The 13,626-nt window shown below is 40.5% G+C and overlaps 1 protein-coding gene across 1 annotated transcript in view; it reads right to left on the bottom strand.

The window, feature by feature from the left end:
* TRIM44 (tripartite motif containing 44) overlaps positions 1–13,626 on the bottom strand; it is a 110,718-nt gene that overhangs the window by 84,216 nt on the left and 12,876 nt on the right. Inside the window, exon 2 of the mRNA XM_065882139.1 lies at positions 5,992–6,069. Within this exon, the coding sequence (XP_065738211.1) occupies positions 5,992–6,069 (78 nt within the window). The remainder of the gene's footprint in view (positions 1–5,991; positions 6,070–13,626) is intronic.

Here is a 13,626-nt window from a genome sequence, read left to right as displayed (position 1 = left end):
TTCAAAGGTCAATTATATATGGAATAATAGGACTCTTCTATCTGAAAGGCAAAGCACCGTAATATTAATCAGCTTTCTCACTGCTGTGTTTCGAAGTATGGAGTATTGACCATGTGTACCAGGCTGTACACTAAAAAAGCAGAACTCAGAACTACCAAATTAGATGTTCTGAGTGAGGCTCAAGAATCCTCAATTTTAGAAAAAAGTACTGAAAGTTTACAAACTACTGCAGGTAGCAGAAGACTGGCTGATTTCTTCTTTCTACATTATAGTTGTCTGTATTTTCTACATTTTTCTACGAAGAACATGTACCACTTTTGTAACTGGGGGATGGGAAAAGGGGAAATCGTTTCGTTTTGATAAAGGCAGGGAGATGGTGAAGGAGGGCAAAGAGCTGGCTTCTCCTCTTCCTGCTGCCCAAGTGTCTACAGAGGATGAAAAGAGGTCACATTTGCTTCTGGGTGATTTCCATGCCTCAGAGCCTAGACTGGACCTGAGAAAGCACTGGTATTTTTCCCATTTGGTGTCCTTCATACATAAGGGGAAACTACTGAAGCACTTGCCTTAGTTCTCCATTTGGCCAGGGCTAAATGCTCTGGGGCTGTCATGGATCCTTTGTCATCTCCCCATATTTTCTCCAGTCCTGGGACTCTAGGATTGTGGGAAGCTGTGGCTGCAGGATCCAGTAAGGGAGGTAAAAGAAGGGTGCGAGGGAAAAATAGTTAGTGAAGAGTCATATTGCTAGGGATGACAGGCTATGTATAAATATCAACTTACCCATGGGTTCAACAACAGTGTGGGGGTGAATAACATGAAGGAAGATGAATCTGAAGTCCAGTCCTGTTCCCACCACTTACTAGCAAGCTGTTTAATCCCTGTAAGTCTTGGATTGCGTATCCATAAAACAGGGCAAATGATATTTCTTTTCATATGGTTGCTGTAATAGATAATGCATATCTATTACTAGGTACCACGCTAGAAGGGCTTGAGGATACAGAGATAAACACAATTCATGTCTTCCAAGATTACTTCTTTTTTATGTAAAGTGAAGAAATAGGTCAACAGGGACTTCCCTGGTGATCCAGTGGTAGAGAATCGTCCTTCCAATGCAGGGGACGTGGGTTTGATCCCTGGTTGGGGAACTAAGATCCCACATGCCACGGGGCAACTAAGCCCATGCGCCACAACTACTGAGCTCACACGCCTCAACTAGAGAACCCACCTGCCACAAACTACAGAGCCCACGCCACAACTAGAGAAGAGAAAAGCTGCACACCACAATTAGAGAGAAGCCCACACGCCGCAATGAGTGCCGCAACGAGTGCCGCAACGAGTGCCACAACGAAAGATCCCTCATGCCACAACGAAGACCTGATGCAGCCAAATAAATAAATAAATAAATGAAAAGAAATCGGTCAGTAATTCTAATAACCTTCCAACCAAAGAAACACTTTTGAATGAACCAACTTCATAACTGAGGCATCTCAATTCTCTCCTTTAGAGGGATGAATAAATACTGCCCCAGTGAATACTTCTATCTTGCGGCAGGACAAGGACCAGCACAAGGCCTGACTTGACCCAGGTGAATAACAGGACACTAACACCAAGAATTCAAGTTAGGTTCTGCTTATATCCATTACTATTTGTACATGCAAAACCTAGCATTTTAACAATAGTCTGATTAGCACTGGAGTGGAGGACTGGGCTATGTTCCATGTCAGTGATATCAGCTATTAGAAAGGTCTGTAAGGTCCTCTTGCAATTATAAAATGCTCTGTAAATGCTAAATAAAAATAAAATAAGAAAACAATCCTCAGTTCTACTTAACTAATTTCATGTTGCTAGACAATTCTTTGGTTTCATACTTCAGTAAGAATACCTGTAGAGATCGAAAAAAATAAGGAAAAGAACCTGATTATATTTTAGACAATCTTAGTATGATTAGATCCTATGTTTAATCCCACTCCAGTCACAGAGAATAATGTGAGCCACTTGGCTCGAGTTTAAGATGCTTTTTTGATAATAACTTATTAAATCAATATGAATTTGAGATACACAAATATGGTTTAAACTGTTTGTTTCAAGCACACACCAGCTATAGGAAACAGTGAATGGTGCACCTTACATGGAAAGAAAAGCAATCAATATATCATAGAGGAAATAGCTATTATTAACTGAATAATGAGAGGTCAGTTAGATTGAGCTTAGCACCTTATACTTTAGTTCAATACTTTCTGGGAGACTGAGCATGGGGAAGGAAAGGAAGGAAATCAATGCGTTTTCTAAGTTTCAGTTTCCTCTGGGTAAACTATGAAAGATAATTGCATAGTCACTATAAAGGAAAGCTGTAGAGAACTCAGATGCTTTAAATTTCCTAAAAATCTACACATACATACCCCTGATTAACTACATCTTTTAATTTCCCCAAAGTCTAGCATAAATATAAGAAATCTAGCGACTAAAATGCTGCTTTGCGCAACAGATGTTTCTGAAAAGTTTGGCTGCAAAAAAATGTTTGCAAACTGGATCAAGTCAAACGCATTAGGATTATTTAATAGACCACTTCCAATTAAACAAAATAAAGACTGTTATTAAAAATAATTTCTTTCCACTGTATACAAGTTCTGGATCCCTGGAGGCCTGCCCCCTTTAAAACAGGGCTCACCACAGCAACATGCACGCACACCACTTCATCTGGACCTGTGCCTTATTTAGCAACCATCTCTGGCTCTCATACCCATCCTTGGGCTCACCCCTAGTAGCTGGGATTTGATGTCTCCTGCTGTTCCTCTGGTTTGAGAACTCAGCCCACTCCTGGACCATGGCGATGGCCTTCATCATCCTCCTAATTCCTGACCAGGACTCCTTTCCCTTTTTTTGGCTTTGCTACTTCTCTGCTGGCCATAGCTGTTTAAAGGAACCCTGTCCTCTCAGGGAGCCCGAGCTGATTACTCAGTTTACCTCCCTTCCCCTCTCTTACTCCTTTGCTCCCTCAGCTCAATTTATGTTTTCTAAGCCTGGAATTTTATGTATTGCATTTTTTTCAAGGTTGAAATCATTTGGACTTACAAGGGCTCTTCTGGCTATTTGCTGAAAGAACGAAGAAAACCAAAACACAAGATGGCAGGAAAATAACCAAGGTCCAGCACAGTTTCTAGTTCCCCCAGACACACTGAATCAGAAACTCTGGGGGTGGGTCCAGCACTCTGTATTTCAGTAAGTCCTCCAGGCGATTTTCATGAACACTGAAGTTTAAAGAACCATTGCTCTGAAGAAAAGAGGATTTCTGACAAATATTTTGGACAAAATGAGGCATCTCATTAAGAAGTCTATATTACTGACATAGAAGAATGTTTAAGATATTCTGTGTGATAAAACCACAGCTATGGTATAATTTTTGTAATATATCTTCGAAGCGTATTTCTACGTGAAAAAATGTCTAGGAGGTTACACACTAAGCTGTTAATAGTGGTTAATTTAAGGGAAATCCATTTTCCTTTTCCTTTATGGATAGCTGTATTTTTTTATTATTTTTATTTATAGCTGTATTTTTTTATTTTTCCTTTACGGATAGCTGTATTTTTAATCTATAAGCATATATTATTTTATAATTTAATAAAAGGTTAATCTAGGCATCTTCCACTCCTCTCTGGCGAAACTGAGAGGTAAAAATTAACTCAGTCCCCAGTAGACCTCAGTGTCTGGACTAATCCAGCTTTGTGAGGCTTTAGGGAATTCTAGAGGAAGTGAGGCAGAGAGAGTGTTCAGGGCTCCATGACTCAGTCAGCGCCTCTACGTAAAGCTGCTGTGACAGAAAACGACAGGTCATAAAGCCTAGGAGATTCTGCTCTTCTTAAATAAGCCAACTTAAAAAAAGGATGGTGGGGTTTGGAGGGAAAACAGAACAGACTAAAAACTTAATGAGTTCTTTTGGAAGACACCAATTTGTTTCTGGGAAATTTTTCTTTGTTGTAGAAATTATGTATTTAAGTGTCCCATTTTTCATCCCCTATTTGTGATCTAACAGTCATCCTGCAATCATGATGGTCCTTCTTCAAGCTGACTCCAGGTAAAAATGGCGTACACATATGTTAGGCTAGAAAGCGGCTTGAAAATAAAATAGATTGGTGGGAAATTATCCAGGGAGAGACAAAGAGCAGATGAAAGAAAGGTGAGTGTGTATAAACATATCCAAGATCAAGTGAGGTCCTAACAAATATCCTTTAGCTTATGATGCACTGTAGGAAAATCCTGAGGTTTCCACGGGTTGCTCTCAGGGGGACTACTCAATTCTTTCAGCTCTGGCAAGTTTCCCATCAGAGGCACTATATACATTCATAAAGGTTCCCAAAGCACTTTACCCGCATTATCGTCATGCACAGAAGCCACCCAGTGTAATCTGTACACGTTCTCTTGCTCTTCACTGTCTATAAGCATGTGGGTGCGGCAGAAAGAGGAAATACAGTTGACTCCTTCAGGATAGCTGTTGTCCCAGAAACCAGAGAAACTCGGTAAAAAAAGCTTTCTGTTATCTTTAATAATTAATCGGTTCATCTTTACTAAAGGAAAACTACTTTCATATAAGTGGTTTTGGGGGAGGGGGGTCTTTCTACTTTTGAGCTAAGAAAATCGACAAAAGTTACCCCAATGTGTTCTTATCAATAAAATGGGAAATAAAAGCTAATTTACAAGGTTATTGCAATGACCACAGTGTGTAAGAGGAGAGGGAGAATAACAAGTTAGTGCTTAATGGGTGCAGCGCCAGTTTGGGACGAGGGAAAGGGCTCTGGAGATGGATGGCGGTGATCCTGCACAGCAAGGGGAATGTGCTCAAGGCTGCCAAGCTGCACCAATAAAAGTGGTTCGAATGGGAGATTTCATTATGTATATTTTACCACAATTTTTTTTAAAGGTATGTAAGGCTCCTAGCACAGTGCCCGGCTCTTATTAGGCGCTCAAGAAATGCTAGCCTTATTCCCCTTATAAATTTTTTTTTTTTTTTTTTTTTTTTTTTTTTTTTTTTTTTTTTTTTTTTTTTTTTTTTTTATGCGTTACGCGGGCCTCTCACTGTTGTGGCCTCTCCCGTTGCGGAGGACAGGCTCCGGACGCGCAGGCTCAGCGGCCATGGCTCACGGGCCCAGCCGCTCCGCGGCATGTGGGATCTTCCCAGACCGGGGCACGAACCCGCGTCCCCTGCATCGGCAGGCGGACTCTCAACCACTGCGCCACCAGGGAAGCCCTAAATTTTTTTAATTAAAAAAGAGACAGTATAAAAAGCCAAATAAAATCACGCTCCCTTCCCTATTTAATTGTGAAAGGCTTTGACTCTCAGGCAAAGCCAGCTGGCACCAGTACCGGGTAGTGCCACAGCAAACGTCTGAGTAGGAGAAGGGAGGCTACATTAGTCATAATCCCTCCGGCACGTTCAGTTCCCAGTCCACCCACAACCCTGGTATGGCGTCTCCCAGAATATCAATCCTACAGCCCCCAACATCTTGCAAAGAAAGCTGGGAAGCTTAAACCATTTCCCAGACCAGACTCCAGGTCATGAGGACAAAAGTATTCACAGTGGCAGCTGGCTCCCGTTAAGTGGGGGAGTTACAAGACGCTAGTACTGAACACCAACTGGATAGGCCTGAGCTTGTTCCAGTCCCCAGCATTAAGCTGATGGTATCTCTGATGCCTTTGGTTGGATTTAATGGACACAGAGGCCGGTAGTCTCGAAGGCCCGGTAAAAGAAGATTAAAAATGCACTTGTCTGCAGTTCAGAGAAAACAATGAACGATTATGTGTTGTAAATCATAAAACAGAGAAGGGGAAAAATAGATAACTTATCTTCAGGCGTGTTAGAACACGGCTCTTGATGGGTAGGCTTAATTAGATCTTGATGCAATGTTCAGATAGATCGTCGTTAACATCCCTCGAATTTAGCTCAAGGAGAATGAAATACTTGGGGTACCAATATCCAATTAATTCCAAAACAATACTTACTTTAGGGTCTGAGCTCTTGAACTTTAACCTTTCCACCAACTCTATCATAGCCGCCTTCAGTCCGCCTGAATCTTTGCTCTAGAAGAAAGAAAAGTCAGGGGTCATTAGACAGCATTTTGTTGCTCTCTCGAACACAAACAGCATTTCATGGGACAATGAAACGGAAGGCAATTTCTTCTTATCAGCCGAGAGGACTAAACGACTAAGAAAAGATGTGTTGCCCCTCTTCCTCTTCTCTATGGACAAAGAGGGTCAGGACATAAATTGCCCAGTGACCTGAGAGAACAAGTGGAACGAAAATTAAATGCAATTTGTACAGGCTGACTCACTGCTTCATCTCAGGGCTCAACTGCACCAGTATTCACAGAAGGCTGAGGCTTTGCAAAAGAGATTCCTATCTGGGGTGTCTATTTTATGACCAAGTGATTTTTATTTTAAACTTCTACATCACAAATACAGAAATATGCAATATTAAATATTCTCACAAAAATAAAAACAAAGAAAATTCCCCAACATTTATCCCTAATTGGAAATGGTATTTCAGTGTATTCAGTTGAATACAGGTTTTTGAGTCAGAAATGTAAGGTTTCAAATTTGGGGTCGGCATTAATGAGCTGACTAACCTCAGGCAAATACTGACTTTCTTGAAAACTTCTCCCTCTTCAATAAAATGGGGATTATAAAAAGGGTTATTTTGAAGCTTAATTGAAATGCTGTTTGTAAAGGCGTTAGCACACTGTGTGGCACACAGTAAGTGCTCAATAAATGTCACCTATTATATTGTTGTTGTTATTACTGCATTATAATGATTTAGACTAGCAAAATCCAACAGAAATATAATGTAAGCCACAAATGCAAGCCACATATATAATTTTAAGTTTTTGAGTAGTCACAAAAATAAAAGGAAATTAATTTGAATACATTTTACTTAACTCAGTATATCCAAAATATTATCATTGCAACATGTAATTTCAACATGAGGTATTTTATACATTTTTTTCATACTAGGTCTTTGAAATCTAGTGTGTATTTCACACTTACAGCCCAATTCAATTTGGACTTACCACATTTCAAGGGCACCAAAGCCATCTATGGCTAGTGACTACTGTACCGGTCAGCACAGATTTAAAGCATAGACTAAAGCCACACTGCCTGGATTCAAGTCCCAAATCTACCACTAGATCTGTGTGACCTTAGGCAAGTCACTTAGCCTCTCAGCGCCTCAATTTCCTTATAATATGAAGCTAATAATAGTACCCATTTCATAGGGTTGTAGAAAGACAACATGAGCTCATATACATCAAGGTGCTTGGAACAGGGCCTGGCACATGCTAAAGACAATACATGTATGAGACATATTTATTATTACTGTCTCTCTCACAATATTTTAAATTCCTTAAAGGTAAGAACTACACTTTTCATCTCTATCTGTGTTCAGCATCAAGAAGGTGTTCAAAAAAGTCTGCTGAACAAACGAATGAATGAATATGCAATCTTAAGATATGAATGCGCTTATAATAATACACGTGTGTAGCACAATGTAAAGTCACATGAATTAGTATATTTTCTTATCTCAACTCCTTGGGGATAGGATAGGATAATCACTCTCATTTTACCAGTGTTGGAAAGGAGGTATGAGTAAGTAAAATGACTTGTCATTTTTATGGGTATGGGACAATAAATAAGTACAATATAAACAAGTACTACAAATGTCTGTTCTTCAAAATTGGCCTCAGAATCAGTGATAGTTTCCAAATTTGGGGGGAAAATTCCAATTCCTCCAAAACAGGACCTACTTAGTAAGACTCCATCATATAGATTAAAACAGACTAAAGCCTAAATCCTTTTTTCCCCTCTAACCTCCTTTCTCTCCCAAGTCTACACAGTAAAAGTCTGATGTAACCTAAGACCGATATCTGCTTTAGATGTGCTCTCCAAACACAGCTTAGCTGACATTCCCATCCTAACTGTGGTTCTAAATTTTAATAATTTGTATTTTTAGTTTTACTTTTAAAATGATGAAAACTTTCCAAATTTCTTCACCAATCTAAATCTTTCATCTCTGGTCTCACAGCAGACAGGTGGGAAAAGGAATCTGGAGGTCACACACCAGGGGAGTGCATGAGACCCAAAGTACCTAAAAAAGGGTTAAATTGCCAGACACAATCCTGCTTTTATGAGATGATCAGACAATAAAGACTGTCTGGTGATATCATTCCTCTAACCTGCTTCTCATTGGCTGGAACAAGCAGGTCATTTGTCCCTGGAAAACTCTTTTCCCCCACATCCCAGCTGCCAGCACCCATTTTAAGCTCTTCAGCAAGAGCCTTTGACATATTATGACTTTCCCCCTGGCTCTAGAGAACGGAAAGGAATGCACCAAACTGTGTCTTAAAACATTCAGAAGAGAAACAGGACGACGAAGGAATCCCTAAGAAGCAGACAGCCTGTTTGCAGGCAGATGTGCCTTGTGTGGAGAGATAAGGGAACCCTTAGCCTTCTTTCATAAAAACAGTGTGTCAGCAGAATCCTTCCTCCTTTTTACAAAGCATCCGCAGCACTGCCTACCCAGGGGAGTGACAGAGGAGAGGCACAGAGACTGTTCCTTCAGGAAATTCACCCATACTACCTCCCCACCCCTCTCTCTTTGAGAATATTCTCAGAGATAATTGGGGTCTGTATTGAGCCAGCCTCTCAACGGGTGGTGAAAAAACCTTCCCCAATAGCTTTTTTAACCCCTCCCCACCAAATAAGCAGTTGGTCAGAAGGGAGAGGGTCCTCTGGGCAGACCCTCCTCTGACAGTAGCAGGGCTGGGTAAGAGTACAAATGGACAACCCTGGCCCCAAAGCCACTTCCTTTCTTTTCGCACACCCCAGTCCCTTCCTGCACCTCAACGAGCATTGTACACAGATGTTCAAGCGAATACACCCAAGCTCTGGGCACATCTCTCTCAAACAGTCGCCTTGGCCACACCTGGGTCCTACAGATGCGCATATCAGGGGCGGGGTCTAATGGTTTGGTCCACCTTTGGGAGGATGGGCTCAGAGAGAGCCTCTGCAGGCCCTGGACGCAGGGTCAGGACATTTCATCAGGTAACTCTTGGGTCCTGGATACTTGGAGAGCGGTCTAGAAGGGGGCAGGCATGGCCAAAGGAAAGACCTTCAAAAGCATAGGGCAGGGGCACAGAGCTGTCTAGGTCTAAGGTGGTATTTGAGTATGAGTGGCCCCAAACCATCGGGTAGTATCATGTTTTAGTTAATTATCTGTTTGCAGAGGGCAGTCATCAGTCAAAAGGTAACTGGAATAGACAATACTTTCAGAGTTCCCTACTGTGGTGGAATGGAAGAGTTGCCTCTGAAACCTGTGTTCTAATTGAGAAGTTAGACGAATTCTAACCTTGTAGACATTTGGTTCCATAAATGGCCAGATTATGCTATGTCAGTCCCTGGGGGAAGCACCGTGAGTGAAGAAGTGAGATTCGCCTGATACCGCTCTTCCTCACCTCCATTCCACACAATGCATTCCAAGAACACAGGAGCTCAATGTGAGCCTATCTTGTTTATGTACCTCTTTCCTCCTCCAAGAAGAGTGTAGATTAAAACAAGACAAGCGCTATGTTGTGTAACACCCCTGAAAGTTTGATCCATCTATGGAGATGGGGGATGCTTCATAAAAGCCAACTCCTAGGGATGAATCATAATAAAGCCAAAGAAAGGACAAAATGCCTACATTTGAAGGTATTCTTTATTCTCCAAAGCACTTTCATATGCTCTTTCATTGGCATTTCACAATAAACCAAAAATTCTCACTTTACAGCTGGGAAAAATGGCTGGTGAAAATCAAATGAGAAACCCCCAAATCACAGAGCCCATACACTGTTTAACTAGCATTACACAGTAACACAATAACTAAAAGGTAGTGTATTCACACTGTACAATAGAGAGAAATGGTTCTGTGGAAGTCAAATGATGTCCACCAAATCACAGAGCTAGTCAGTAGCAAAACCAGGATCAAAAAGATCTAAATGAAAAAGATTTATAACATATACAAGAGAAGAGGTTGGTATCAAGAATAATACGAAAATACATAAGGGATTCCTATAAATAAGAAAAAGCCAAATAAGCATTAAAAAAATCCCAACAAAGGATATGAACATAACAGAAATGTGAAACGGCTAATACACATATGAAAAGATGTACAATATGCTCTAACTTACTTGTAATTATCATATCATTTCTTATCCATCACATTGAAAAAAAAGTTTTGATTTGATAATACCGAGTGATGAGAGACTTTGGGCAGGCTGGGGATTTTCATATGTTGCTGATATAATATAGTAAAGCTACTTTGAAATCACATGCCTAGCAAGTCCATTTTTCACTTTCTCCCCTTGAGAAGCACTAACATGGGCCAGGGAGGTATGAAAAACAATATTTATTGCAGCACTGCTTGTAACACTGAAAAACGGGAAACATCCTAAACATCCATCAATAGTGGGTGGCCAAATAAACTATGGAATTAACAAATGGGATCTGATATAGCAAATAAGAAGAATGAGACACAACGTTGAATTTTTTAAAAGTTGCAAAACAGTGCATACTATATCATTTATTAAAAAAGCATAAAACTATTCATTTTTATGGGTGATACATATGTATGTAAAAGACTAGAAAGCAATGACTGGAGGGACTAGTAGTGGGAATAGTAGTAGGAAGAGTCTTAGACTTACATAAATTTATTCCTATTATCTAATTAAGATTAATATACAAAAAGGAAGGGAGGGAGGAAGAGAGGACAGATCTAGGGCTTCTGCTTCGAGTGTCTCTCTCTCCATGAGTTTGCCTAAGTATAAATACTGGGGCACTGTTCCTTTTGCATGCAAACATGAACCAAAGGTATAAGAAAAGGTTCTCTACCTAGTATTCATGTATCTATTTCCGGGAGTTTGAAATCCCCAAAGCTGTACACAAAATTTGCAATGTACATGCACTTTTCTACAAAAAGGGACTTGAGCGTTCCTCAAAGTCCCCCAAAAGTTTAACTTTCCTAGTGTAAAGGGCATTGCATAAAGAGAAAGGAGACTCAGGCTCCATTCCTACTAATTGCTATATGAGCTTGGAAAAGTCATTTTACATCTCAGAGTTTCTGTTTCTCAACCTGTAAATGAGGAAAATGGGCCAAATCAGAACCTACAGATTTGCAGGCTGCAGCCTACACAACTTCGGTTTTGTTGTGTTTTTAGAGTGTTGTCCCACACAGCATACTAGGAATCTTAAATTCATTGTCAACATTTAAAAACCAGGAGATACAAAATAATAAAGATTTCCAGCTTCTTCTAAAAATCTATAAGGTATGACTGTACTGGGCTCCCTCTTCCACATAGCAGCAACTGGCTGAAGCTGAGTAGCAACTACCCGCTTTAGGCAAGGCAGGCTCCCTCCAGTTTGCCATAGTTACCCTGGCTGGCTTCTCTCATTTACATTACCTTTCTGGTCCCTGTAGACACTTGAAGTTGCTACCCCTGGAAGAACTCCCTCTGAAAGTTTTCTGTCTCTAAGGGTCCTTGTGTTTGAACACCTAGGAAGTTGGCATGTCTTTCTTCAAAGGGGTTCAGAATATCCATTCACTCCAAAACAGAGAAATAATACAGCTCATTCTAATGCAAACATTCTTTGAAAATGGGCAAGAGGCAGAAACAAAGGTGGAATATGGTAGGTAAAAGGGACATCAGAATAAGATCTTGACAACCAGTCTCTGTACTTTCATGGGAGTCAGTCTAGTCTAATGCCAATAACCCGCTGGGCACCAAAAGAAAAGTCATGTGTCAGTAGAAATGTAAGTGTAAATCACTTAATATCCTGAACTGGTTCCTAAATATTGAATTCTGTATTATAAAGAATCAGAAGATGCTGAGTTCAGAAAGAATGCTGGCTGCCTATTTTGGTTTTTTCCTATCCCACTAGCCTTGTGTTGCTACCATGCTTAAAAAAAAAAAAAAAATCAATCCAACTTTCTATCATTTTCATAAAAAGGTTTTGTTTGGGAGAAAGAGTGGAAAAGGACTGGGAGATAGAATATGTAAGAAGTCCTCCTAAGGAATCCAATCAGAAAGCAAAGCCCTGACAAAAGGAAATGAAACTGAATTTTAGTACGCCATAAAATTTTAGTTTCACGACGCCATGTCCAAAAATTCTTTACCATCTTCTTCACATGACTTGATTTTCCAACTCCAAATCCACTCCTATGTTAGGCAACCACCTTTATATAGTTGCTCAGATCCGAAATATTTTTGGGGCCTGAGCAAACCTACCCCCAAGTCTTTTCAGACCTAACTCTAAAACACAGGCCAAGTCCAACTACTCTTCACCATGTCCACTATTCCCTGTTTGGTCCTAATCCAAGGAGCAACACCACTCCCACTCGCCTACCCTACACTCCATTCCCCACACAGGCACCAGAGGGAAATTTTAAGAACGTGAATCAGATCACTCATTCTCCTGCTTAAACAGTCTATAGCTACTCAGAAGGAAATCCAAAATCTTTACCATGGCCTACTTGATGGTCTGACCTCGTCTACTACCCGCTACCTGGAACCCTGACTCATTATCCTCCAGCCACCTTTTTTATCCTCAGTAAGCTTGTTCCATCTCAGAGCTTCTACACTCGCTTACTTCCTCCATTCAGATCACTATGCCACCAGATCTTCCCACCACTGGCTCTAACTATACCCAGTCCTTGTCAGATCCTTAAACAGCCTCTCTCTCATTCCCCATTCCAGTCACTCTCTTTCTCCTTCCCCTAGTTCATTATTCATGGCATTTATCATTATTCAAAATGTTATTTACTGTTTAACTTGCTTGTGTCTGTTTTGCTCTTACAACAAAAGCTCCATGAGACCAGTACTTAGAATTGTTCACTGTTAAAATTCCCTACAGCCCCGAATACTCCACCTGACTGAGTGAATAGATCAAAGGAAAAAAACACCACGCCACTAATTTCAAACAATATAGAAAAATATCTTAACGAACTGTACCTCAAAGAATTGTGGTAAAAATTAAATGACATAATATGTAGGAAGTTTATAGCACAGAACCTGGTACCTACTAAGTTCTCAATAAATTTTAGTTATCATTGTTGTTATTGTTATTATTAAGTGATTAACAGTCTATTGAGTGACTGACTACTAAGTATCAAGTACTGAGCTAGAGAAGTGCTGAATGGAAAAAAATGAACAAAACAATCTGAACTAATCAAAATACTCTGTAAAATATATAGGAAGAAAAATCCAGATGGAAGGGAAAGAATAGCTTTTTTGTTTGTTTTTGTTTTTTTGTTTTGTTTGTTTTGTTTGTTTTTTGTGGTACGCGGGCCTCTCACTGTTGTGGCCTCTCCCGCTGCGGAGCAACAGGCTCCGGACGCGCAGGCTCAGTGGCCATGGCTCACGGGCGCAGCTGCTCCACGGCATGTGGGATCGTCCCAGACCCGGGCACGAACCCATGTTCCCTGCATCGGCAGGCGGACTCTCAACCACTGCGCCACCAGGGAAGCCGGGGAAAGAATAGTTTTATTAGTCTGATTAGAATATTCATAAAGTATCTACTAAATACCTTCACAGAGGTAATAAACATCAGGAG

This window comes from Phocoena phocoena, chromosome 8, assembly GCF_963924675.1.
Source record: "Phocoena phocoena chromosome 8, mPhoPho1.1, whole genome shotgun sequence".
NCBI lineage: Eukaryota > Metazoa > Chordata > Mammalia > Artiodactyla > Phocoenidae > Phocoena > Phocoena phocoena.
The sequence above is the reverse complement of the archived record's forward strand: the minus strand, read 5'-3'. Positions and strand labels throughout refer to the sequence as shown.